At 36.5% G+C, this 27,999-nt stretch overlaps 3 protein-coding genes across 3 annotated transcripts; all 3 read left to right on the forward strand.

The window, feature by feature from the left end:
- The first annotated feature begins 807 nt into the window (after positions 1 to 807).
- On the forward strand, positions 808 to 6,479 carry LOC130728335 (probable UDP-N-acetylglucosamine--peptide N-acetylglucosaminyltransferase SPINDLY). Its single transcript, XM_057579783.1, has 11 exons — positions 808 to 1,024; positions 2,105 to 2,318; positions 3,477 to 3,569; positions 3,645 to 3,746; positions 3,821 to 3,988; positions 4,132 to 4,220; positions 4,364 to 4,485; positions 4,598 to 4,779; positions 5,105 to 5,389; positions 5,516 to 5,663; positions 5,937 to 6,479. The coding sequence occupies exons 1-11, from the start codon at positions 855 to 857 to the stop codon at positions 6,296 to 6,298; spliced, it is 1,935 nt and encodes a 644-aa protein (XP_057435766.1). The 5' UTR covers positions 808 to 854; the 3' UTR covers positions 6,299 to 6,479.
- An 8,653-nt stretch (positions 6,480 to 15,132) lies between these two features.
- Positions 15,133 to 18,948, forward strand: LOC130728351 (CBBY-like protein). Its single transcript, XM_057579808.1, has 8 exons — positions 15,133 to 15,523; positions 15,991 to 16,061; positions 16,451 to 16,609; positions 17,048 to 17,114; positions 17,415 to 17,510; positions 17,816 to 17,862; positions 18,155 to 18,235; positions 18,662 to 18,948. Exons 1-8 carry the CDS (start codon positions 15,179 to 15,181, stop codon positions 18,783 to 18,785), a joined length of 990 nt encoding a protein of 329 aa, XP_057435791.1. The 5' UTR covers positions 15,133 to 15,178; the 3' UTR covers positions 18,786 to 18,948.
- Positions 18,949 to 20,617: 1,669 nt separating this feature from the next.
- Positions 20,618 to 27,951, forward strand: LOC130728361 (DNA-(apurinic or apyrimidinic site) endonuclease). Its single transcript, XM_057579819.1, has 9 exons — positions 20,618 to 20,946; positions 21,813 to 21,905; positions 22,928 to 23,072; positions 24,215 to 24,416; positions 24,955 to 25,033; positions 25,429 to 25,490; positions 26,469 to 26,555; positions 26,862 to 26,965; positions 27,699 to 27,951. Exons 1-9 carry the CDS (start codon positions 20,725 to 20,727, stop codon positions 27,776 to 27,778), a joined length of 1,074 nt encoding a protein of 357 aa, XP_057435802.1. The 5' UTR covers positions 20,618 to 20,724; the 3' UTR covers positions 27,779 to 27,951.
- The last annotated feature ends 48 nt before the right edge of the window (positions 27,952 to 27,999 follow it).

Below are 27,999 nucleotides of genomic sequence, written 5' to 3' on the forward strand. Positions count from 1 at the left end.
ATGTTAAATTTAAATTCATTTCAATTTTAAGGTGTGATGTTTTGCGCTAAACTCACATTTACACTGCGAACAAGTTATAATGTTGGTGATAGTAAATAACGTGTGTTTATGTTGAAGTTGAGTTTTGAATTTTATACTTAACTTACGGTACATATACATATACATGATCCTTGTAAATTAATTATTATCTTAAAAGTTTAAGTTGTTGAGTAAGATATATATAAATAGTTTTATATTATTATTTTTAACACATCCTTTTAGCAAGAGCTCGTTTGAGATTGTTCATTTAGGCTAAGCATGCGTGGAGAATGCACATGTCACTTAGCATGTGCTTATATTATTTTTTATTAATTAGAAGAATTGTGATTACAATAATCAAATTCTAGACTTAGATGTATCCGAATGATAGCTCAAGTGGTAAGAGTTAAGGGACATGTGGGTTGGGTGGGGGAAGTCTAGGGACCAGTCCCTGGAAAGTGCAATTTATCTTTTCGATATATAATAAAAACTCTAAACTCAGATACTATGTAAATTATCAATTATCAGAAAAACTTAACCCATTAGATAAAGACCACATGAAGGGTTTTATATTTTTATTTCTAATAACCTCTTAATTAAATTATATTGATAATTTTGTTTTCACTTTTTAGAAATTGACTCCTTTTTTTTAAGTTAGACTTCAATTTTCATTACAAGTTTACAACAAATTTTGAATAAAATGTCTCACTTATATTTTATCCAAAATTCCAAATGAAATCTATACACAACTCAACTCACAAAAAAATAAAAAAAAAATTGAGGGTGCATAACTACATATAGAGAATGCTGAAAGCGAAACCTAAAACACAGGAGAAATGGCGGATAAGCTGGGAGGAGCAGCAGCTGAACAGAGCTTGAACTCGAAGAGTTCACACCAAACGACTTCGAAGCTCGTCGTTTTGGCTGACCTCAACGTCAATCCTCCCGAAGCCGAAGCCGACGACGACGATTCTTCCCTTCTCCCTCCTCCCCAAATCATTACCAGGTTTTCTTCCTCTCATTTCACTTCCATTTTTCTTTTTCCATTATTTTTTCTTTCTTATTCAGATTGAATTGGAATTTAGGAATGGAATTGTATTTATACACCAGTGTTTGCAAACTGATGCAACGAATCATGTAATGTAACTAACGCAATTGCTAACTGACTAACAAACTAACTGATTAACTTTAAAAAATAACTTAATTGTTGTAAATTGTAAAAGGACCTTTGGAATCATAACTTGTAATTTTATGAAACATAGTGTATGGCAATGAGGTTGTTGCTCAATTGGCAATTTCTTTTAAGACTTGGGTGAGATCCAAAGCTGGCTTACATTGAAATCCATTTTGTCATAAAAAATCCATTTTCTTGATCATTAATCATTCAGTCGTCCCACAGTTTTTCCAGAAAAAATGTTATTGAGTTGGTTGGAGTGGGTGGGACCATAGTAGTCGAAATCGGGAAGGGGGATGTAAATCGTAAAATCGATAAGTCATAAGATTTAGTACATTTCCTATATATATGTGCGTGCGTGCATATAAAATAGCACAAATAAAAACAGAATGGAGAGCAGAGAAAAAAAAAACACTAGAACAGAGTAAACAGCCAGTTTAGGGAGTTGGTGTGCAATTTAGCACTGATTTAGCCGTGAAATTTGCAGAGATTTAGGGAGTTAGGGTGCGATTTAGCACTGATTTAGCCAAATGCGATTTAGATGGCGATTAAATCACAGGGTGCTCTCGAATCGTAAAATCGTACAATTTAGCGATTTAGATCGTGATTTTGACTACCATGGGTGGGACCTGCTACTCTCAGATGAATTATCTAATCAGTGTTATCAAATAGCGGCTATAGCGGCGCTACGCCGCTCTCCGCTATAGCATAGCGGATTTTTGGCTAATCGCGACGGCGCTATTGCCCACTATAGCGTGCTATTCCCGCTATTCGCTGCTAAATAGCGGCCGAAATAGCGGATTTTTGGCTCACCCCGATGGTCCGCGATCGCGATTTGACAACACTGATATTAATACTGAATATAGTTCTGTTGCTTCCTGTCATTTATTGATTTTTTGCATTCATGTATAGGTTGACAAATGACGAAAACAGTCAAGATAAGAGTCTGTTGTCCAAAGACACTGATAGTACTGAAGGCGAAGGTAAAAAGTCGCACAAACTGGGGAAATGCCGCTCCAGACCTAGCAAGACAGATTCTCTTGATTGTGGGGGTGATGCAGATGTTGATCAACATGTACAAGGAGCTCCTTCATCCCGGGAGGAAAAAGTTAGCAGCATGAAGACTGTGAGTTCACTGTCACAAATCATTAAAATATTCCCTTTTATCTAAACTATCCCACTGCTGAACTCAAAATTTGTCAGTTAATCAGTCGAACTGTGCTTAAGGATTTCAGTTAGTGAGTCAGTCAGTGTTTTCAAATATATGCCATGGCGGGTTTTTGGCTCTCCACCATGGCCCATATGCCACCATAATCCGCATCATTTTTTGTCAAATATGGCGGGTTCTGGCTCCGCCATTAACAACCTTGGAGTCAGTCCATCTTTCCTAATAAAAATATTACCTTTTGTTGTAAACACGGAATCAAAGACCTCAGAATATCTTTTATGAATTATTTTTTTCTGTTTGTTGAAGTATTTAGGCAATCATTATGTTATCTGGGAAATCAGAACAGAAATATTTCGTCTGTATTTTTTTTCCAGTAAAATACATTAGTAGATGGATCATATGTAGGAATGCAGATGGAGATTTTTTTTTTTTTCACTCATGTTTTTCATGATTCATTGAAATATTTCTAGCCATCCAGTGTAGGATCTGATGGATGCCTGTTGAAGATAAAGGCATTTTGCTTGTTCCTATGTTATCATCTAAAATGAAATTCCTAATATTTTTCTCAAGTGGTGAACATGAATAGTTGATGTAACTATTATGTATTGTAACGGAAAATGCTGTATTTCTTGGGACAAAGTGAGCCAGTGAGGCACCAAAGCTAACATATCATGTCCCTCTGTCCTTCATTTCTATTTGCAGAATAGCATGATTTAGATATCAACTCAATTCAGATGATTTATGCCTTAACTAATGTCTCTCAATTGGTCATTTATTGTTTTGCTTATCGTTTCTCATGATGGGGTTTATTCTATGACCATATTAGGATCTATGACCATGAATCATGTTGAATACAAGCTGTTCAATGAATAACTTTACCATAAGTGAGTTTAGATTGCTTCCTTCTTATCACCATATTTCTCTGTTTGGATCAATGGTTTTTTGTGGCAAAGAGGGAGGATGGAAAACCAAAAATACAATATTGACACATTAGTAATATATTTTTATGGTTGGCCATTGTTATTGTTTTTGTTATAGACTTATTGTTGTTTATCATCATTATTGCTGCTGTTATTGTTTTTGTTTATTACTGACTACATATGTTCATGCTTGTAGGGCTTGATTCATGTTGCGAGGAAGATGCCCAAAAATGCTCATGCTCATTTTATACTTGGCTTGATGCACCAAAGATTAAACCAGCCTCAAAAGGTTGTCCTTTAACATTCACGTGTTCGATTTTGTACATATATGTTTGCTCATTGAGTCATTAATTTTTTTTTGCAGGCTATACTGGTTTATGAGAAGGCAGAAGAGATCTTACTCAGGCCTGAGACTGAGATTGAGAGGCCAGATTTGCTTTCTTTAGTTCAGATTCACCATGCCCAGGTGCAATAACCTTGATTTGATAGATTAATGATTCTAATCTTTTGGTTCATTGACATTTTTTATAATCCTTATAGTGCTTGATACTCGAAAGCTCATCAGAAAACAGTTCAGATAAAGAACTCGAACCTCACGAACTTAAGGAAATTCTTTCTAAACTTAAAGAGTCAGTGCAGTTTGATATCAGACAGGCAGCTGTATGGAATACACTAGGTTTTATCCTTCTTAAAACTGGTCGTGTGCAGGTACAAGTACCTTATGCTCTCTTCCTTATGCTTTTATGTTCTCAAGGCATATATGATGTTTCTTTCAGTTTCAGTATTAGATGTGAGTCATGTGACTACTTTTCCTTTTCCTTCACCAATGTGAACTTCAAAAACATATGCAGAGTGCTATCTCAGTTTTGTCATCGTTGTTAGCCATTGCTCCAGAGAACTACGATTGTCTAGGAAATCTTGGGATAGCTTATCTTCAAATGTAAGTTTGAATGGAAATTGCTGTATATTTATTACATTGAATTATTTTGGAAATGTCATTTGTGTCTTCAATTGAAAAGAGTTTATATGTGTCTTTACTCCGTGCATATCGTTCCTCAGTACTGTTACTGTGTTACCTTGCAGTGGGAATTTGGAATTATCCGCAAAATGTTTTCAGGAGTTGATTCTAAAAGACCAAAACCATCCCGTAGCTTTGGTCAATTATGCTGCCCTTCTTTTGTGTAAATATGCTTCAGTAGTAGCAGGTACTATAAAGTCCATGCGCTCAATTTTTCATTTGTCTATTATTAAGTGGTTGAAGAAGTTTTTGTAATATGGTTTTCATTTTTCATCATATTGAATCTTCATTATTTCCAGGTGCTGGTGCAAGTGCGTCTGAAGGTGCTTTAGCAGATCAGGTGATGGCTGCTAATGTTGCTAAGGAATGTTTGTTAGCTGCAATTAAAGCAGATGTCAAATCAGCCCATATCTGGGGAAATCTTGCCTATGCATTTTCTATTAGTGGTGATCATCGAAGTTCCAGCAAGTGTTTAGAGAAGGTGCTCATGGACCCTTGCTACAGTCATTTATAACGTATTTATTGTGAGGTTGTTCATTGGTTTTCTGGTCCTTGTTTTTGGTGGAGATGTTTTGATCTTTGATTCTCTGCAACAAATTTTTTGTCATCCTTTCTTATGCGTTATGTATCATAATTAATATTAAAATTAGCAGGAATCACTAATTAATTATGCATGTATTGCATTTTGGCTAGTGTTACTGTCATTTTTAACATTTTTTAAAAATCAGCTTCTGCGGAAGCTTTTTGACTATGTGTATATTGTGATTTACATTTTCCCCCTTCCCTCTGATGCCATTGCTTTGTAGGCAGCAAAACTTGAACCTAATTGCATGTCTACCCGATATGCTGTTGCTACCCATCGAATGAAGGAGGCAGAAAGATCTCAAGATCCTAGTGAACTGCTTTCATTCGGTGGAAATGAGATGGCTTCTATAATAAGAGATGGTGACTCATCTTTGGTTGAGCTTCCAACAGCCTGGGCTGGGCTTGCCATGGTTCACAAGGCTCAGCATGAGATATCATCAGCATACGAAAGTGAACAGCATGTGCTGACAGAAATGGAAGAGCGTGCTGTTTGCAGTTTAAAGCAGGTAGTTTATTACTTTCCTCCATTTATCGCATGCTTTCTCTTAAGTATATACCTGCTAATTGGGCTCTTATCATGCACGGTGTGCAGTTTACACAGCTTATCTGAAATGCCATTCTTTTTCTACTAGGCCGTAGCAGAAGATCCAGATGATCCTGTGCGGTGGCACCAACTTGGCGTTCATAGTCTTTGTACCCAGCAATTCAAAACATCACAAAAATACCTTAAAGCTGCTGTTGCCTGTGACAGAGGTTGTAGCTATACATGGTCTAACCTCGGTACTCTCTCTCTCTCTCTCTCTCTCTCAATAGGAATTTGCATTTTCTCATGTTCAATGTTGTATGCTTTTGGTGTTGCCAATTGTAGTCTGGTACTTGGACTCCCTCTTTCATTAGTTTTTCCTGTTTGGATATGGATTAAAGAGTACTTATTGAAGCTTATCTACTTAAAAAAACACTGGATAAGCTTCAATGACTGCTCTTTGGTCCGCATCCAAACAGGCTCCTATTCCCTTTTATAGGTGTGTTCATGGGTTAAAAATGCATGTATAGGTGTATCACTTCAACTATCGGAAGAGCCATCACAAGCTGAAAAGGCATATAAGCAAGCTTTGTTATTGGCAACAAAACAACAAGCACATGCTATTCTGTCCAATTTGGGAATATTCTATCGCCATGAGAAGAAATATCAACGTGCGAAGGCTATGTTCACAAAGTCACTTGAACTGCAGCCTGGGTACGCTCCTGCATTCAACAATCTAGGTCTTGTGTTTGTTGCTGAGGGTCTGTTGGAAGAGGCCAAGTATTGTTTTGAAAAAGCTCTGCAATCTGATCCATTGCTCGATGCAGCTAAGTCTAACTTGGTTAAGGTGGTTACGATGTCAAAGATATGTAAAGGCCTTCTTAAAGAATGATATTGTTGTTCCTTTCATCTGCTGTATATCCATTTATCATAATCAATCAAGAAGAAGTGCACTTGTATCATTACGTGATTTGAAGTGAAAGATAGAGTGAAAATGATCGAGCAAAGTGAATGATGCGTGAAAATGAAATTACCTATTTGTATAATTATTAATGAAGATGTTATTTTTTTTATGCTGATTAATGAAAATATACTAATAAAAAGTAAAAATAAAAAACAAACCAAACGGACCCCTATGTTGATATTTTTAATTTAATGGTTCTATATGTTTTCAGGAGAGTCTCAAACAAACCAAAGATGAGGAGAGGCTTTGGGACTATTTTGTTAGAATTTTGTAGGTAATTGTTATTTCCACCTCTTTTTCATCTAGTGTGAAAATACTAAAATACCCCTTTAAAAAAAACTTCCTTTACAACCTCTCATAACCACCACCCCCACCTTTCGTTCAAATTTTGGCTCAACCACCACCCCCCACCACACATTCATTTCATCCGCCATAGTGACCCACCGCCACCTAAGGAAGGGGAGCCTGACGCCGCCGCACCTCGTTGACCCAGAGGCTTCCGCCGCCGCTCTATCCATCGTCATTGTCGCTCGATTTCGCAGTTAGGTTTCCTTTCTCGCGTTCTGGTTTAGATTTCGCACTTTAAAGTGCGATGTTGCGATGTTAACATTTAAGGTGCGTTAACATCGCACTTTAAGGTGCATTAACATTGCACTTTAAGGTGCATGACCTACGCACTTTAAAGTGTGTGTATACACACTGAAATAATCTGAAATAAACTCGATCCTGTGTTTGATACAGATGGGGAGGACAAAAAATCTGAATGTCAAGCGTCCAATAGTTAATGAGGATCAATCAGCCGCTGTTTCTCCCTCACGTATTCGTCCCATGAGGTCGGAGCGCTGATGACCCGAGTTTATATGATGTTTTTAGGGTTTTTCCTTGTAGGTTTTGAGTCTTTTTCTTGTGTCTCATGTAGTGTTTCATGCATTCTCATGCATTTTTACTTTTTTTGGTGCATTTGCATTAGTTTAGTAATTTTGTAGTTTTATAAGGGCTTTAGTTACATTTGATTAGAGTTTAAGAGTCATAGGCAATTTCCACTTGTTTTGGAGCCTTTGTGCAAAACTAACCTCTGAATTTCTAGATATTTTCCTAGCTTTGTCATCAAGTTTTCAGGTTGTAACAGCTGAAGATGGAGTGTCTAGAGGTTTGGAGAATTGAAGGGAGGCTTAAAGAGGCTTAAAGAGGAGTAAAGAGGAGTTAAAATGAAGATCAAAAGGTTTCCCAGCGAGTCAGAGCGCCTAGGCGTGCTCCATTGGCGCCTAGGCGCCAATTGCTTTTTCCAGGGTTCTGGAATTGGCGCCTAGGCGTGCTTAATTGGCGCCTAGGCGCCAATTACCTCCAGGGGCCATATTTTCAGCATGGAATTGGCGCTCAGGCGCTCTAATTTGGCGCCTGAGCGCCCGGAACAGCCCAAACTCGTGATTTTTGCCTATAAATAGGATTTTAGTCATTTTCTTTTGTGATCTTTGATATCTTTTCATACTTTGTAAAAATTTCAGAGGTAGAGGATCATCTAGGAGAGAGAAGGCTTCCAAGCTTGTGTTCAAGGTTCTTAGCCAAGCATGGCAAGACTTTTTATATTTGAGTTATAATCTTAAGTTCTTTCCCACATGTTCTTCTTCTTTCCTTGAATCCCATATCCATGCTTTATGTTTCAAGTTAGAACATGTGCTAGCTTTATACTTTTCTATAATTAGAACGGAAGTTTGTTATAGATTAGGGAACTGATTTGGGATTGCCCCTTCAATCTTGGCTACTAGGAATAGAGGAAGGGTTGGGGTTTGTTGGTCTGAACTTTATAATCTTTATACTTCAAACAAATGTTTAAGTACACAAGGAATTGGGCTTATCTTTTGGTTTGAAAGAATTATCTATGCGAGACATCGATAGGTAGTTGCTTAGGCTATAACATCAAGGAGAGATTCTTGAGAACATGTGCTTAGATTGATGTGCTTGAATTGATTAGTTGAGCAAGAACCCAAAGTAAATCACTCTTTCCTTTCATTTTCTGTTTCATTTCTGAATTTATATTTTCTTTTTCCTTATTACTACTTCGACATATGTTTGCCTCAATAAAACAAACCTTCAAACTCGAGGCTTAAACTGAATCTATTCACTCACAATCCTTGTGGTTCGATATTTAAAACCGGGTGGATTCGTACACTTGCGGATTTACCAACAAGTTTTTGGCGCCGTTGCCGGGGATTGTTTGTGATTTTTAGTTTGAGTTACGAGTTTGAAGTATAGTCCACCTAAGACTATAACTTAGGGCTGAATGGGAGACAACCCATGTTATTTTTCTGTTTTGTTCCTATGTATCAATTTAACTGATTCGTTCTTGTTCTTAGTGCTTGTTGTGACTTGATCAATTATAACATGATTTGAGGTTTGGAATTCCATGAACCTGACCTAGAGTGAATCAACTAGTGAATTTAATTTTAATTAGATTCATTGGTCATGAGTTGATAAGTTGATACTTAGGATCTTCTTTTGCTGTTTTACGTTTTATGTTTAGTGTTTCAGGAAATAAAAAGGATACACACTTGGAGGCACTCAATCACTTTGAAGGAGGTTCTTTTCTTACCCTGAGTTTTAGTCCATGCATTTTTGCATATTTTTCTTTTATAGATTTTGTTTATCCAATTTTATCATGCAATGTTATATAGAGTCTTTTATACCTTGGTCTTTATTCCTTATACTCAAATGACATGTTCCCAAGTCTTGCTCACTCACATGATGCTGGTTTTGAAAATGTTTTTAAGTGGATACTTTGTGCTTTCTTTTGGGGAGTGATTGTATGTTTGGGAAAGAGAGGGAGAGACTTCGGTCTTCTAAGTGTTATCTTGAGGATAGAGTTGATGTGAGTTCACAAGGGTCCATCTTTGACCCTTCACTATATAATTTCCCTGGAGGATCCTGACTCACTTGCACTTCTTGGTTCTGTGTTTCATTTGGTGCACCCTTCAGAGTAGCTCTATGAGACTTGCATCTTTGAGACTGGTAGGTTTTCTTGGACTTCAGAGCTTGTATTGTATATATTTGTCCCTAGTTGACCCTTTTGAGCCTTATGGAGATTCTATTGTTACCTTGTTTATTGGGCTGGATGATTGGTTGGATTCAATGGGGAGTTGTGGTTCTTAACTCTTAATGGAACTAGTTTATAAAAAATGCAATTGTCTCTTGCCCCAAAGAAAAAAATTGAAAAAAGTCAAAAGAAAAAAATGAGCTCCATGAAATGGGTGGAGTTCCAAAAAAAAAAGAAAAAATTCTGAAACAAAAGGGGGTTAAGAGACTTGTTTGCTAAGTATCAATTGCTTTAAACTCCGGTTTTCATGAAGGACCACACTCAAAATCTTGTGCAACCTTAGTCTTCATTAGGGACCACCTACCATGTGCTTTACCTAGCCAACATTACAACCCTTCTGAAGTCTCAATGAATAATGCATTGTCAACTTTAGTTGCTCTTGAGGGTATGATTCTCAGAACCTATGAACTTGCTTGTGTGCTCAGTGCACTTAACAATTGTCTCATGCTAGGATGTTAGTTCTAAATACTTCTCATAGTGGACTCTAATTCTTCTTTATCTAAGATTAGCATGAAGTTGATTGTTGAATCTTTCTCTTGGAACTAACTGCATTTACTTGATCCCCCGGTTTTCTGAAAATGTATCCCTCTTTTGGCATGTGTGTTGGGAGCAATTCTTTGTGCTTGAGGGCAAGCTAATCTTAGTGACGCTCGAGGACGAGCTGTCGTTGAGTATAGTGGTGTGATGATCCGGGTTTATATGATGTTTTTAGGGTTTTTCCTTGTAGGTTTTGAGTCTTTTTCTTGTGTCTCATGTAGTGTTTCATGCATTCTCATGCATTTTTACTTTTTTTGGTGCATTTGCATTAGTTTAGTAATTTTGTAGTTTTATAAGGGCTTTAGTTGCATTTGATTAGAGTTTAAGAGTCATAGGCAATTTCCACTTGTTTTGGAGCCTTTGTGCAAAACTAACCTCTGAATTTCTAGATATTTTCCTAGCTTTGTCATCTAGTTTTCAGGTTGTAACAGCTGAAGATGGAGTGTCTAGAGGTTTGGAGAATTGAAGGGAGGCTTAAAGAGGCTTAAAGAGGAGTAAAGAGGAGTTAAAATGAAGATCAAAAGGTTTCCCAGCGAGTCAGAGCGCCTAGGCGTGCTCCATTGGCGCCTAGGCGCCAATTGCTTTTTCCAGGGTTCTGGAATTGGCGCCTAGGCGCCAATTACCTCCAGGGGCCATATTTTCAGCATGGAATTGGCGCTCAGGCGCTCTGAATTGGCGCCTGAGCGCCCGGAACAGCCCAAACTCGTGATTTTTGCCTATAAATAGGATTTTAGTCATTTTCTTTTGTGATCTTTGATATCTTTTCATACTTTGTAAAAATTTCAGAGGTAGAGGATCATCTAGGAGAGTGAGAGAAGGCTTCCAAGCTTGTGTTCAAGGTTCTTAGCCAAGCATGGCAAGGCTAATCTCTCTTCTTTACTTTGGTTTTCTTGTAAGACTTTTTATATTTGAGTTATAATATTAAGTTCTTTCCCACATGTTCTTCTTCTTTCCTTGAATCCCATATCCATGCTTTATGTTTCAAGTTAGAACATGTGCTAGCTTTATACTTTTCTATAATTAGAACGGAAGTTTGTTATAGATTAGGGAACTGATTTGGGATTTCCCCTTCAATCTTGGCTACTAGGAATAGAGGAAGGGTTGAGGTTTGTTGGTCTGAACTTTATAATCTTTATGCTTCAAACAAATGTTTAAGTACACAAGGAATTGGGCTTATCTTTTGGTTTGAAAGAATTATCTATGCGAGGCATCGATAGGTAGTTGCTTAGGCTATAACATCAAGGAGAGATTCATGAGAACATGTGCTTAGAATGATGTGCTTGAATTGATTAGTTGAGCAAGAACCCAAAGTAAATCACTATTTCTTTTCATTTTCTGTTTCATTTCTGAATTTATATTTTATTTTTCATTATTACTACTTCGACATATGTTTGCCTCAATAAAACAAACCTTCAAACTCGAGGCTTAAACCGAATCTATTCACTCACAATCCCTGTGGTTCGATATTTAAAACCGGGTGGATTCGTACACTTGCGGATTTACCAACAAGCGCAAAAGGTGAGAAGAAGAAAACTGTGCACGTGGGCTAGTGATTAATGAGCCTCAACCTAGAGAGGGTCCACATGTTGTGGAAGAGCCTGAGGAGGAAAATCATGATGATGATGATGGTGGTGATGATGATGATGATGATGATGAGTCTGAAGAAGAGGAGGAGTCTGAGGAAGAGAATGAGGTTTACTACCAAGGGATGCCTTTTGACTTGTCTCTGCTGACAAGTTATAAAACTCATGTTGCCTATCAGATATTGAAGCATTGCATGACCCCACAAACTGAGCATTTCCGAGACGTCATCAAATTTTACTGCCATGACAGACATCTTCAAGGGCCAGCAGTGTACTACAATGATCATATTAGGCAAACATTATGCAATGCCGGTCTTGAACCTCCAATGACATGCAATATGCCTCACGTTGACGGTTCTATGTTAATGGCATTCGTAGAGATATGGCCTCCTGAGACGTCGTCCTTTCATTTTCCCTTCAGACAGATGACTTTTACCCTCAACGACGTTTCATCCTTGCTGCATATCCTTGTCACAGGGGAATTCTTTATGCTTGTTGGTCTCACCCGGGAGGGTGTTATTGTTGTGTTGGTTGAGCTGCTTAGTGTGATAGAGGATGATGCTTATGATGAGACCGATCTGAACAATTGAGCCTTTCTTCATCATTCATGGCTCTTGAGTGTTGTAGAGAAAAAGGAAAAGGACTTTCTAGATGAAGCTGCTAGAGCATTCTTGTTGCGGTTGGTGGGGATGACTCTATTATGTGGCAAGAGCAACAATAAGGTTGAGGCTTCTTACTTCCAGTTGCAGCTGTTCCAAGATCTTTCTAAAGTTGGCAATTATGCATGGGGGAGCAGCTGCATCAGTCTTTATTTTATGATCACCTAAAGGGTAGCGCAAGGGCAACATCAACACCTGTGGAGGGTACAAGACTCTGTTTCAGGTTTGACACAATTTGATTTTGGTACCCTTTATTTCTTACTTATTTTTGTGCATTTTTAACTTAACTAATACAACTTTATTTTGCTTGAGTACATGCCAGGATCTTTAAGCACTTTCCGCGCTCCATGTTCGATAGGAAGTCGAACCACGAGTACAATGAAAATCTACCGAGGGTTATGCGATGGAAACCGCAAAGGGGGAATAGGGATCTCCGTCATAAAAGGTGTGCTTTGGACGACCTTTCTACGAGATTGGTGAATTGGACACCATACACCAGTCAAGAGTAGCTAGGCAGTTTGATCTCGCCAGCCTATACATTGGGTTCATCTGCCACTTCGACATGGTTCACCATCATCTCCCGGAGCGAGTTTTGCACCAATTTGGGTGGGTACAAGATGTTCCTAATCTACCACCCGCTGATGTACTCTATGAGGTAGTTGGTGAGAGGTTTGAGGATTTTTCTAGCCATTGCATTGAGGGGACACCCCGCCACATACTCGAGACAAATGACTAATGATTACATGTTGTGGTAACGATTAGTCTCCCACCCCATAATAGTTTCTCAGGAGACGAGAGAGTCAGAGGCGATGCTGTAGTGAATTTTGGGGTGAGTTAAACATTTTGTAATTGCTTTGTGTTAAACCCTTTTAAAATTGTTTTGTGTTATTAAATTGTTATACATTTTTAGCAGACTATTTTGGAGGAGCTGAGGACATTGAGCTTGGTAACTGTGAACCCCGCATCCTCGGTTTGGGAAGTGAATGTCTAAGGCTTCGCAGAGAGACTTTAATGAGTAACTAATGAGCCCAATTGAGCATTAGCTTGATGCTTCTATCATTGCAAATGGTCTCCAAAGATCATTTTCTCCAATTGAGCACTATCTTGATGCTTATATAATTGAAAGAATTATCACCCAAAAGGAAGAAGATCGTCAATCATCTGTGCAAAAGGAAGAAGGTACTAAGGAAGAATGCAGAAAAGGAGAAAGAATAAATAAAGAATTGTGTGAAAAAGGGGGTTCGATTCAACTGTAAATACGGTTCTCGCATAGGACAGATGTCGAACGCGATGCTGGGACAACCGGTTCGACAACTGACTAACAGTAACAAAACCAGAAAAATAATAAAGTAGAACACAGAAGATTGGTAACCCAGTTCGGTGAAACTTCACCTACGTCTGGAGGGTTTGCACCCAAAGAAAGGAAATTCACTATCTCAAGATTCAGGAATTACAGACACTCATGAACACCACAGTTCATAGTTCACTTCCTAATCTACCCAAGTGTATTTCTACTTAGTATCTCAACCTAAGTATGAGAGCCTCTCTCATTTTCTCTCAATCACTGCCACAGTGATTGGTAACAAACAATCAACAATCAGAATTTGAAGAATTAAAGAACACAGAACACAACTTTGCTTTATAGAATCAGGGAGCAAAGTTTGTTCACAAGAAACAAGGATAAAGAACAATGAACAACCCTAAAACACTTGATCTCTCTCTATTAGCTTCAGTGGTCTTCAAGCTTTAGGTCTTCATCCTTTTTATAGACTTCAGCAGCAGCAGGTAGGCACTAGGGTTTGCTTGGGCTGAAGTAACAGATTGCAACAATAATCAAATCAAAACAGAATCTCCAAAGATCTTGTTGCGTTTTTTCCCAAGTAAAGATAGAAACAAATCTTTTATTAAAGATTGTTTCAACAAATAACAACCCACAAATCAAAACCCTTCTGGAACAGCTACTTGATCCTCAAGTAACTATAAAAACATATCTTCATAAAATCTTCAAGGGCCCACAAAATCAAACTTAAGCAAAGGACTAATGTCCGACCTTCATGAAATCAGATGCCACGGCATCTACTTCGACAATCAGTTGTTTTTGACAAAATGCATGACAAAATGTACCAACATCAACATTGTAATTAACGGTCAAAAGCTTGTGTGACATGTGCTTTTGCTTTAATTGGAATTGAGAGTTTGGAAAAGTGGAAGTTTCAGAATGTGAATCAGTTGCAGTCAAAGTACCCGGTGCTACTACGCACTTTAAAGTGTGTACGCTACGCAGTTTGAAATTGCGTAGCCTACGCACTTTAAAATGCGATCGAGAAAAATATTAAGGGTGTTTTCAGGTTTCGAATAAGAAGGGGAGGTGGAGCTAGATGAGAGAAGTGAGAATAATAATTAGCAATTTTGTATAAGAATTGAGATGAAAAAATGTGAACTTTGGGATGAAATTTGTGATTACATTTTTTTGTTTATGAACGGTAAAAAATTAAAGAGAAATATTTTTTATTAAGCCCGGTTTGACAACTTTATTCATCCAATTTAACCTAGGGAGTTGAATAAGTTTGTTTTTTTTGGTAAAAAGTAAGTAAACATTTAGGATGATGTGGTGGTGGTCAGATTCAAGATAGAGAAAATTGTGGAGCTCAAAAAACACTTTTAAAAACTTACATATATTTCACCTCAAGCCCTTATCATGCTCAACCTCTATAGGATCTATTATGCTCAACTCAATCAACTCTACCTTGAAAAAAGTTGTAAGTGGAAAAGACCAGCTATTAAAAAAAAGTTCCTGGTCCACGTGGAGAGTGGTGAGAAGCCTGAGCCTAATCAAAACCAACCTGTGTAGGAAGTTGAAGCCACTGGGTCCCACCGAACCCGATAAGTGGAAGAAGAAGTTGAAAAATCATTGGATGTGGAAGGAAAAGGAGCTATTATGGCAATGGCAGCAGCAAGTAGCATCATCTCCGTTTCCTCTGCTTCACTCTTGATCACAACACCCCAACCCAAAACGCAAACCATCCTCCTAAAACACACACATGAACATCATCATGTTCCAACATCCTCTTTGACAGGCACATCAACACTTGCTTCTCTCAAGATATCATCATCACCAGCAACAACAACATCAATGAGAACTGCCACAAGGCGCAGGTTGAGTTGCTCAGCCTCTGCTTCACCTTCCACGCTTCCCTCGGCTCTTCTTTTTGACTGCGATGGTGTCCTTGTTGACACTGAGAAAGATGGCCACCGTATCTCTTTCAATCAAACATTCCAAGAGGTAAGTACCCTCTTAATTACCCTTTTGCATTTGCTCATGTAATGCTGTGAAGGGCACCGGGTGATTTCATTTTTCACCTTTTACTATAACAATAGGGCCGTTGTAAACAACTTAATTAATCGCTTATAGCAATAAGTTTTTATCGCAAAAATGTTTATTCACAAGTTAATTTAAGAAGTTTACTGAAATAAATTCAAAATAAGTTACTGGTAAGTATAAACTCTTATTAGTAAGCTAATCTAAGCAACTTACGAAAATAAGCTAAAAAAAGCTTATAAGTAAGTCTTAAGCTGTTTACATAAGTTTTCTTAAACACTTGCATAAACGTTTTTACTATAAGCTAAAATAAACTCTTCTAAACGGGCCTTACATAGGCTCTTTCAAACACTTGTTCTGTTATAAGATAAGCTCAAATAAGATCTTCTAAACGACATCATGGTTGTTGTTGCATTGTTTTGGCTATGCAGAGAGAACTAGGTGTTACCTGGGACGTGGACTTGTATGGGGAGTTACTCAAAATTGGAGGTGGGAAAGAAAGGTATTTCTTCTTTTTCTCCATTCAAAATTGGTTTGCGTTGGCAGAAGTAATTTTGGATAGAATTGATTCATGTTAACTCAAAAGCTTGATATTTTAGCTTTGGCCTCAACATGATTTTTTCGGTCTAAATGCTTCTCAGAATTTCACCAAAACATGTTCTGTTCTGGACTTCTGATCATGAAAAACCATGTTAGAGTAGATTAGAAGTGCTCCTATGGATGAACAACATTGAACCAAATATATACTAATCCATTTCTTGTACTTGTTTTTGTCTCAGCAAAAAACAAGCTGGTGCCATTAATTGTTGAATACTTGAATTCATCATTTGATTGAATTTGAAGGTGAAGCTACACTTTATGTGTTGTGTATTTCGTTTTTCTTTTCTCTAGGATGACAGCCTACTTTAACAAGACGGGTTGGCCTGCGAATGCCCCATCAGGTGAACAAGAAAGGAAAGAATTTGTAGCTTCACTTCACAAGCAAAAGACAGAACTATTCATGGCCCTTATTGAGAAAAAACTGTTGCCTCTTCGCCCAGGTGTTGCAAAGTTGGTTACTATCTGCTCTTTATCTTATATCCAAACATGTTTTTCTCTTTATAATGGCTTTTGTTAAATATATAAATAAAACCATTCCTTGACCTCCACTTAATAGCTTAAGTTTTAATTGATTTGTTTGTGTACATGACATGAGAATCTCATTGACCAAGTGAACATGCAGTATTTCAATCTTTGTTGTCTCCATTATTCATAGTGAAATTAAGCTTCATGACAATTTTATTTAGTTTGGAAACTCAAGGGATGCCAATTTCCTCAAAACTAGTTGATTTTTAACATGTGGAAACACCACCCATATGTCATGAATACATGATCAAGTTTCCTCCCTAAACATTGACCTTTTAATATTGTTGACATTGCAAAATTTTGATCAAGCTTTCTTAGTTTGTGGCTTATCTTATTGTGTGTTTCTTTTTATCAAACAAACAGGCTTGTTGATCAGGCTTTAACTCAAGGAGTCAATGTTGCTGTTTGCAGCACTTCCAATGAGAAGGCGGTATGCATAATCAGTTACACAATTCCTAAAACAAATCTTATGACTAAAGGGAAAAAGGGCTCACCAATTCTTGCTTCATAATATTTTAAAGATTCAACTTCTAATAGTCATAGCCTCATGGTTATATATGTGTTAACATTGCTTGCTCATAAGTGAAATATGGGTGATTTGATCTAGTAATAGGTCAACCTTCAAATTGTTAATGTATTAATTATCAGTGAATAGATCATGTGGTACTAGTGATGCATGAACATTTATTTGTTATTTCATCTTGAGACCACAATTGTGAGTTGATATTAGGTATCTGCAATAGTATCATTCTTGCTGGGACCTGAGCGAGCAGAAAAAATCCAGATATTTGCAGGAGATGTGGTTCACCGCAAAAAGCCTGATCCAGTAAGATTTTCATCCTGCTAATGTTAATTCAGAAGTTTCTCATAACACAATCCAAATATATAGACAAGCAATTAAATCCATTTGAAAATGAAAAGTCAAATGATTAAAAGTCCTTTATGTCCAGGTTTGATGCTAAGTATATCTGTTTTAATGTTCTGGAATAATCAGAAACTCCATCTAATTCAAAGTTTTCTTGTACTATAGCAACTTGATCCTAAAGTTGAATTATGTGGTCCTTTTTTCTATATGATTGAATATACAATACATGATCTAAGAAGCTAATTGTGTTGTGCTCTTTGTGACAGGCCATCTATATACTAGCAGCCAACACTCTGGGTGTTGAACCTTCAAGGTATCTCACACTAGTAGTGCCTAAGAGACAAAGTAACTCATGATAAAATTATTGCTCAAATAAGATGGCATACAGCTCTAAAGTTTGAAACTGCATGTGCATTTTATGATGGATTAACTCATTTTCGAGAAAATAAAATGACTTGATATTATATACATTCTGCAGATAGTCCTTTTATACCTTTGATTGTTCAATCATGTCATGCCTCTTGTGCAAATAAACTATTTGACATTCTTTTTTATCATTGGTATATCACATTTGAATGTGAAATGTCATTATTTGTCATTTGCAGATGTGTTGTGGTGGAGGACAGTGCCATAGGCCTAGCAGCTGCTAAAGCAGCTGGTATGAAGTGTATCATAACAAAGAGCGGGTATACTCCTATACTCCCATCTACTATAAAGGAAGCAGCTTTATGTTTTCAAAATTGCTACTTGTTTGGTACAATTTGAATGCAATGAAATTTTCTATCATATCCAACTTACAATAAAGGGAAGCCCGCCAAAGCTCCTGCTATGTGCGGGTCTGTTTGACCACTTCGTTTATTGTACGCAATCTTACTTTGTTTCTTAAGCAAGAGGCTATTTCCAACAGGAATATCATACCTACAATATCTGATCATATTTGACTACAATGTGAACACACACATGATTAAAAAGTTACCTGAGCTGATCATATTTGAGTATAATGTGAATACTTCTAAACATGAGGTTGCTTTCTCCAATTTCAACTGACATATATATATATATATATATATATATATATATATATATATATATATTTTGAATACCAAATGCAGCTATACAGCAGATGAAGACTTCTTAAATGCAGATGCGGTGTTTGACTTCATTGGTGATCCTCCTGAGGAGAGATTTGATTTGGCATTCTGTGGTAGCCTTCTTGAGAAGCAATACGTCAGCTAGCACACTACCAAGTGAAACTCCTGAGATTTTGTTTCATTCAAGTCTCTTTCACTTCACTATTTCTATCAGTGCCTATTTCCTCTTATGTTTTTTAGGCACACCTTTTGAGTCAATGATGAAAATTTCACCACTGGTTGTATGAAGCAATTTCATTTCTTGTCAAGTTCTTTTTTTTTTTTTATATATAATGAACGAGTAACTTTTTTTCTTGTTCATACATATTAGGGTGAACCTAATATGCACCAATTTTAGGTGGTGTAATTTTACACCACCTACTTTGACTAGGTATAGCAGGTCAACACATTATAAAATACAAAAATACGAGTAGCTCTTATGAGTGGCAAAAAAATGAAGAAAATCAAATACATAACATTGTAAAACATGTTATTTCTAATAAACATTGGCTATCTTTTAGTTGAGGTGGCAAAGTGGATTACCTCGCCCCGACCCACTTTCAACAGCCTTAAGCAAGGTGGGTTGATTTGATCTACCAACAAAAGTGGGTTGAGATAGAGCATAATGGATCATACATTGTTTATAGGAAGTTGTGTTGAAAGTTAGTTTTTTATTAGAAATAACTTCTCTGTTTTTATAAAACATTGTTGTATTTTGTTGGAATGAAACAGACTTTAAATTCAATTAACGTAAAATGGAGTTCGTATGTATTTGTTACTCGGTTCAATTTTTTGTTTCCCCAATAATAAAAAAAGACTTTGCTTTTCTTTTTTCTGCTTTTAAGGAAATGTTAGTTTTGGTCATCACTTGCTGGTGGAGCTTCAATGACCTTGCCTAGTGGTGTCAGAATTGACGTGTAGCACGCCAATGCGTAATTTTTAGCTACAAATTAATTTCAACGTGTATAACTAATAATTAAATTAAAATTATTAATTAAAAAAAGAAAATCTTACAAATTATTAAAATTTAAAATATACAAAAAAAAATTAAGAATGTATTTTGAATAAGTGGACAGTGGACTTCACGTGCAGCTGGATTCGCCAAGAACATGGGGATCATTTACGTTGGTTGGTTTTGGATAAGTCCTATGATGATGATGTTGGTTTGCGTCGATCTTGGACTCCTCCACCTTCTGGTTATGTTTCTATCTTAGTTGCTGACTCCTTCAAGCATGATCTTGTGTGTGCTGAGATTCGCGTCCTAAAGCTTGTTCTTGAGCTTTGAAGTATGAATGTCAGGAAGGTTCTTTGTCAGTCTGACTGTTTGGAGCGTGTGGAGATGCTTATGGATGGTAGGTACGAGCGGCATGTTCATGTTAGTGATTTTGTGAATGTTCGACACTTGTTGAACTAGGATTGGAACATTCAACTTAGACATATTTCTCGGGAAGCTAATGGTCCTGCGGATTGCCTTGCAGAGATGAGTGTTTCTACTCAGTTCGCATTCACTGTTCTCGAGGATCATCCTGATCGGGTTATCCAGTTAATCTTCAACGATGTTCTAGGGGTGTAGCATTGCTTGCTTGTTTTTTTAATTTTCCGATATAAAATTTGTTTTTTAGGGATCAAAAAGCAATAATATTTTATGGAGATGACATACTTATTAAGCTAAAAAAAAGACATACTTATTTAACCATTGAAACTTAATTTTCTCACATGTGAAAGTAAATTTAAAATAAGATTAATGGTCCTTGAGTTTGTAAGCGAGTTTGATTTTAGTTCTTCTGAGAAAAATTACGTTTAGCGGCCGTAAAGAACAGTCAATAATTGTAAAATTGACTGCCACTAAAAGTCATTTTTCTTGAGAGATTAAAATCAAACTGGTTATCGCTATGAAGAAGGGCTAAGTTAACCCTTAAACCTTTAAAATATTAACACTCTTAGATACTTGCAGTCAGTATTGCAGGGATTGGTACCTTTTTTCAAGTCTGCGAAAAAAGAGTGTTTGAGTGAGTGGTGAACTGATAGCGAAGAGCGAAGGGAGGATGAAGCGGTTTTTCAAACCAGTGGAGAAAGATTCAGATGGTTGTCGGAAGAAGCCGAGAGAGAACGACCAAGAGGAACAGGAAGAAGAAGAAGAGACCAGAAAGGAGCCCTTGAAGTTCTTAACCTGGAATGCCAACAGCTTTCTCCTTCGTGTCAAGAACAACTTGCCCGAATTCTCCAAATTCATCACCGCTTTCGATCCCGATGTCATTGCCATACAGGCATTGCCCTTCTCTCTCTTTTTCCCTTATTTTTCTAACCATCAAATGAATGAATGAATGTGCTTAATTGTAACTTGGTAGAGTTTGTTCAGTTATTGTCAGAGAATCCATCAACCCCTCAAATTAGTGATGTTTGGAAAAGACTCTACAATTGATTCTGACGCCAAAATCAATTCTAGGGCGAGAGTTGTTAGAAGTCCCACATTGACTAAATATATGGCACGGATAACCTTTATATAGGGTAGAACAACCCTCAACTCTTGAGCTAGCTTTTAGGTTGAGTTAGGCCTCCCAATATCCTTTCTAGGGAAAAACTTACCAAAGTAGCTTCTGGGTGCCAGAATTGATTATGAGCATAGAACTGAGTTAACTCAATGTTATCTCTAGCTTCAAGTCAGTTCTCAAACTAAAGAAGAAAAAAACATTTTTTTAAGTTCTTGAATTATTTAAATATATGTTACCTTAGGCTAAGTCCCAACCCTCAACTCTTGAGCTAGCTTTTAGGTTGAGTTAGGCCTCCCAATATCCTTTCTAGGGAAAAACTTACCAAAGTAGCTTCTGGGTGCCAGAATTGATTATGAGCATAGAACTGAGTTAACTCTCAATGTTATCTCTAGCTTCAAGTCAGTTCTCAAACTAAAGAAGAAAAAAACATTTTTTTAAGTTCTTGAATTATTTAAATATATGTTACCTTAGGCTAAGTCCCTACATGAATGAAAGTGACACCATGACCAGCATTTTTCAAGAAGTTAAAATGGTGTTTGGCATTAACATCAGCTAAGTGGTAAAAGATGAGGATTAATTTGGAGGTTCTGTTGTAGAGCCTCTGACTTGGTAAGAATGCTCTGACATCAAATTTTTATTAGGAAGTGCGGATGCCTGCCGCCGGATCCAAGGGTGCACCTAAAAATCAGGGAGAGATAAAAGATGATACAAGCTCTGCCAAGGAAGAAAAGAAGGTAGGTACCCTTGTGGCCTTGTCTCCTTCTGCAATATGTGGAGCGGTAGCGCCAATTGGGTTTGTTAATATTTGTCTAGTTTACTTTTTTATTCTCTGTATTTATAACTGATTTTTATGATTCCATCACTAGGTAAAAGGGAATTTGTATTGCATCTTGTATCCTTTCTTTATACATGCATGTTTCAGTCTGTTATTTAATATGAATGAAACGTAGAGGGAGTGGCATTTGAGAATACCATGAAAAACTAGTCATATAGGAACTGCTCCCACCTGAAACCTGCAAGGCCACTACAACTCCTAAGTCAGAGCATGATAAATGTGGTTAAAGGTTGTTTGGCAATAGTACATTGTAAGAGGAAGATGGCTTGCCGGGGGAGGGTGGGCTGGGGTGCAATGGCACCTCCTCTCCATTATTGCAAATTTGCAATGATTTGAATGACATAAAAAGCACAGCCTCTTATTCTGCTAGAGAAGTGCATCTCTCTAACACACAAATAACAAGAAAAGACGCACCTCTCTGCCTTGGTGTTCTCATTCAGAGCTACAAGTTCCCATATTTTATTGTATGATCAGGTTAAATGACATGAACTTATGAGGCTGGAAATATGAAGGATATAGTGTTATCACATCAATGTTGCACTTGAATTCTGATTGGTCTTTGAGATACTTGAGCTAGAAAGGGGGTTGTCCAAATCTTTTTGTAATGGTATGCATGGTCAATGATCAACTCAATTAAAAGCGCAAACTGTTATGCGAAGACTCATGAATGGCTTTATTACATCTTTAACTCATTCCTTCATGCAAAATTCTTTTTGGGCTTAAAGCGTGGACAATGCACATTTCTAATGTGACTTATTGCTTAAATTCAACTTTTATTTACAAGAATAAGGGTGGCAAGGATCAAAATCCAGATTTTATGACATGCATTAACAATACTTCTTCACAATATTGTTATGGTAAATTGATATATTCATCATACTACTTTCTAAAACTTTAGAACATGTATTCAAACTTATGCAGATATTGATGCGTGCACTTTCAAGTCCACCTTTTGGGAGCTATCGTATTTGGTGGTCTCTCGCAGATTCAAAATATGCAGGGACAGCTCTACTTGTAAAAAAATGCTTCAAGCCAAAAAGTGTAGTTTTCAATCTTGATAAAATAGGTACCCTTCTTATTGTATTCATGGAATTTAATATTTTATTTATTTATACCTAAATATTTTCAGGATTCATATGATAGATATCATCAAAAGAATAATTGGAGAGACTCAGCCACTCACCCCATGTGCTGAACCCCCTAAACTCTCTATTTATAGGCAACATGCCTCACTCACTAACCCACCCACTAATTAACTGACACTCTCACTAATTGAGTGTCTAACAGAATTACATTTCCTTATTTTACAATTAGGAGTAGGAATAAATTATGAGACTTGTTGGGAATCTACAGCCCAACTTACATTAAGCCTAGGTAAACCCTAATTATTAAATAAATCAGGTCAAGGCTTTGTTAAGAACCTATTTAGTTAAAAAGGTCAGGTTTAAGGCCATCTAGAAAGCCTTTTAGGCCTGACAGGTTAGCATATTACAAATATATTACTATTATAGTCATTGCTATGATTATTGTATTGGATTTTTATTATAATATCCTGAAATATATACTTATTGACTTATTTAAATATTTAAATATGTTACTGATAGAGCGCAGTCCAACCCTTTTAAAGACTCGCAGTTAGGGTCAAGTTCCTCTTTATTCTTATTCGGGTTTTAAAGCTGATCCAGTCGTCAAATTCTGTTATTGTTATCATATTAGTTAACCTATATAAAAATTTGAGCTTATAAGTTTATTCTCTATTCAGAGATATACTTGTGATCTATTCAAATACCTTTTTATGAAGTAGATTTTTAACTAGGCTTTCAGGCTATGGCAGACTTTTAAATAGGCTAGGCCATACCTTGAAAAATTGTCTATATGAAGCCAACAAGTCAAGCTGAGGTCTTAAGTTTGGGATGTAGGTTGATTCAAACATTAGAAAGGTCAGTGTAGCCCAGCCTATTTCCATCCCTGTGTATTTTTTTGTTTTAATATAGAAAATATATAATAATATTTTGGTTCTTAAAATTTTTTACCATTAAAAATTCCGGACATATTATTGAAGATTTCAGTTCTTTTTTTAAATGAAATTTAGATGTCATATCAGCAGAGAATTTTTCTGAAATAAATTTTCAACACTTATCGCATTGGATCATATTCCATGTTTGGTTTTCCGCTGATGGATCCTTTTTTTGTTGTTGTTGTTGTCAGCTTCAAAGCATGAACCCGATGGCCGAGTAATCTTAGCTGAATTTGAAACACTTCGTTTATTGAATACGTATGTACCAAATAATGGATGGAAAGAGGAGGCAAACTCATTTCAGAGGCGAAGAAAATGGGACAAAAGGATTCTGGAATTTGTTACACAAAATTCAGACAAGCCATTGATATGGTGTGGGGATCTGAATGTCAGGTGACTAATCTCCAATTTTTCTTTTGGCTTGGGGGTATAGGATTAATTAGGTCCATCCTCTCTGTTTGTCAAGTTACTTTTATCTATTGCATTGTTTTATTATTAAATTCTAGCTGAGTTAACCTTAGCTGTTGGATGCATCTAGTTTTTTATCCATAAGTTTAAGTGGAGTACTGAGAATCATGTTTTATTTCAATTTGATGCATCCATATGCATTATATGAAACTATTTTATTGCTGCTACACTTGGATTCTTATTAGATTTTAGATGTAGTTTTACCCAGCCTGAAAGCATTTTCACAGTTGTCACGAACTTAAACTCTTATAGATAAATAATTTTGGACTTTTCTAATTTTAGTATCTTCTACTAGAGGATTGTTTTGAATGTTGCATGGATTTTTTTTTTTTAGTTTTATCTATGTGATTAGTGTCTGTCTAGTGTCTAGTGTCTGTCTACTAGACAGACACTAATCTAATCTGTCTACTAATGCATCTACACTTTCTAAGAAGCTTTATATATAGATATTCATCTTGTGCAGCCATGAAGAGATTGATGTGAGTCATCCAGAGTTTTTTTCTGCAGCAAAACTCAACGGTTATGTTCCTCCAAATGAAGAGGTCTAAGCAATTTACTCTTGAAGTTCCTTTTAAAATAAAATTAATCTGTATTAACTTTAATAGATTTGTCTCCTAAGACGCTTAAGCTATTAGGTACAGGCCAAGAATGGTTTTACATCTGACTAACATGCTCCTTCACGCAAGCCCATGCTTGAGGCGTGGACAATGCCTTGCTGAATTTTAATTTAATTATGAAGGAAGGATGTGTGAAGGATCAATTATTAAATACTCGTTCATAGATTCTTTGAATATATTGTGAAGGACTAATTCTCCAAAAAGCTTAATCTATTATGTAGAGGTCCAATAATGGTTTTATATCTCTAACCATTTAAATCGAGTAGCCTAGTATATCATCTAAATAGTAATTAAACATCTTCTGGTATGGCTTTGTGCAGGATTGTGGGCAGCCTGGTTTTACCTTGGCTGAAAGAAGAAGATTTGGTACCATCTTAAGAGAGTGAGTGATCTCATAATTCTTTTGGTTTATTGATTTCTATTACCTATAACATCAACATTCAACATGGAAAAACCGCATACCTTGAACTTGTTTAATGCTTGGTTGGTAACTAACTTGATGAAGAGATAGATTGTTAAGATCCAATAGTGTATGTTGTGTCACAATGTTTAAGCCTTTAGAAGTGAATTTTTTTTAGCATTTGGTACAAATTGTAATACCTAATTTTTAATCAATTTTCATTGCGAAAGTTATTATTTTATTGAAAAAGTATTTACGCGACCTATCTATAATCTTTTTTAACATTTAAGTCCATTTCAATAAGACCTGCCTATCTTGCAATAACAGTTGAGTCCACTAAAACCACCGGTCGGCATTGCTGGTACACAATAGTCCTTTGGACTAGAAGCATGGACAATGCATAGGCCTTCCTATCTTGTATTTAAATTCAACTTTGTATTAGAAGAATTGGGTGGCCATGATTGATCTTCAGACAATTTGGTCGTAGAGGCTTTAATACCTTTATAAACCAAGTATCGCAAAAGTTTAAGCTATTTAGTGAAGACACATATTTGGTTTTTATATATCATATTTCTAACACGACATTTTGTAGAAGAGGAAACCCTCAGAACGAGAACCATCTCCTTTTTCTGTTCAGATTTTGTTTTACCAATTATAGTTTCATTCTTTTACTTTCTCCCATATTATGCTTCAATTCTTGTTTGTGCGTTTGTAACACATTTATTCTGTAGTTAATATTGTTCTGATTGTTTTGAATAAGTTTGCGAAGTCTGTGTTTTCTTTTAGTTGTCAAGACAATGACAACTAAAAAGAAATAAAAAATATTCTCTTGCAAGTTTCAACATAGTTTGACTTGTTTCTGCTTGTAACAATCCTCATCACCGTCTTTTACCCTTTACTTTGAATTTCCTTTTATTGATTTAAAAGTCTTAATAACTGACACTATGGAACATGCTTCAGGGGGAAGCTGGTAGATGCATACAGATTTCTGCACAAGGATAAGGATATGGAACGAGGTTTCTCATGGTCTGGAAATCCAGTTGGAAAGTAAGAAATTGAATTTTTTTTTATTATACTATTAGGATTGGTTCTCGACATGGTTACTGATTAACAACTGGGTGTGTTGAGGCAATGCACTTGAATAATTTAAAATACATTTCTGGCTTTTTCCTCATAACCATTATTCATTTTGCACTTTTTCCTTTTACAAAGGAATCCTTTGTAATAGCTGATAAAGTGTTTGGTGAGTTACAAATATAAGGAATGAGATTCTTTTGATGCTTGTGTCTATTTAATAAAACTTGTTGATTGATTCAGTTGACAGCTTTGCCCTGTCTGCTCATTTCTTTGCAGGTATCGTGGAAAGCGGATGAGAATAGACTATTTTATAGTTTCAGAAAATTTTAAAGAAAAGATTGTTGCATGTGAAATGCATGGACAGGGGATAGAGTTGCAAGGTGAGTTTATTGTCATGCGATTGTTACTTCTTTTTGGCTGCATATTCAACAAAATTTGAAATTCATGATTTTTCTTGCTAATTCTCCTTTAGCTTATTTGCCAAGTTAAAATCTGAAACCAGACTGATACTTGTGGTAATTGGTGCTGCTGATTTGAATCTATCATGAACCAACTATTCCAAAAGTTTATTGGGTGACGACACAGGAATGGGTTTATATTATACTTGTAACATGCTCTCTCACGCTAGAGTCTACTGGGCCATATTCCCTGTGCTGAAATTTAACTTTTTTTTGTTACACTAATTGAGGCAACAATGCACAAGACTACTTGGTCACAGAGGCGAGGATACCATGTCCTGAAGCCATGAACCAACTATCTCAAAAGTTTAAGTTGCTAGGTGAAGACACATGAATGATTTTACTTGTAGTAGTATCTAACCTATTTAAGAAGCTTGCCTAAAATTAGCCTTGCTTGATTTTCGTATGCATGATTTTAATTTTGGGTGGGGGGGGGCGGCTCACATCCATGAGTTGGTTATGCATATCTCGCCATTGTATGAATAAGTGATTGGTTGGGCCAATGAAAACATTTCTCGTTGGTTGTTTTTATGGCTTGCTAAAAATTAGTTTTATTCTGATTTTCTTATGTATGAGTTGATTGTCCTCATTGTTTTTCAATCAGTCGTAAACTGCTTATATTCTAACAAGCATGGAATTGTTCTTGTCTCCACAGGTTTTTATGGAAGTGATCATTGTCCAGTTACCTTGGAGTTCTCTCCTAGTTCCAACTCTCAAAATGAGGAGCAAGTATAAGAAGCACTTTACTGTTCATGTTTTAAAGACACTTGTCATGATTTTTGTTCTTGTTTAATTTATTTTGCAGTGTTTTAGATGCTGAACTGAACGTTTCATTAGTAACTAAATATTTTTAACTATCCTTCTGTGGCAAGAACTAGCTGCATAATGAATTCGCACTGAAAATTTAATAGTACTGACACACTACCTCCGACATCACAATACTTTTCATCACAGCA

This window comes from Lotus japonicus, chromosome 1 (assembly GCF_012489685.1).
Source record: "Lotus japonicus ecotype B-129 chromosome 1, LjGifu_v1.2".
Classification (NCBI taxonomy): Eukaryota; Viridiplantae; Streptophyta; class Magnoliopsida; order Fabales; family Fabaceae; genus Lotus; species Lotus japonicus.

Coding starts and splice junctions, on each gene's coding strand:
- LOC130728335 (XM_057579783.1), top strand. CDS start 855: ATGGCGGATAAGCTGGGAGGAGCAGCAGCTGAACAGAGCTTGAACTCG. Junction 3,570..3,644: donor GATTAAACCAGCCTCAAAAG/GTTGTCCTTTAA, acceptor TTTTTTTTGCAG/GCTATACTGGTTTATGAGAA. Junction 3,747..3,820: donor TTCAGATTCACCATGCCCAG/GTGCAATAACCT, acceptor TAATCCTTATAG/TGCTTGATACTCGAAAGCTC.
- LOC130728351 (XM_057579808.1), top strand. CDS start 15,179: ATGGCAATGGCAGCAGCAAGTAGCATCATCTCCGTTTCCTCTGCTTCA. Junction 16,062..16,450: donor ATTGGAGGTGGGAAAGAAAG/GTATTTCTTCTT, acceptor TCTTTTCTCTAG/GATGACAGCCTACTTTAACA. Junction 18,236..18,661: donor TGTATCATAACAAAGAGCGG/GTATACTCCTAT, acceptor TACCAAATGCAG/CTATACAGCAGATGAAGACT.
- LOC130728361 (XM_057579819.1), top strand. CDS start 20,725: ATGAAGCGGTTTTTCAAACCAGTGGAGAAAGATTCAGATGGTTGTCGG. Junction 25,034..25,428: donor ATGTTCCTCCAAATGAAGAG/GTCTAAGCAATT, acceptor GGCTTTGTGCAG/GATTGTGGGCAGCCTGGTTT. Junction 26,556..26,861: donor TCTGGAAATCCAGTTGGAAA/GTAAGAAATTGA, acceptor ATTTCTTTGCAG/GTATCGTGGAAAGCGGATGA.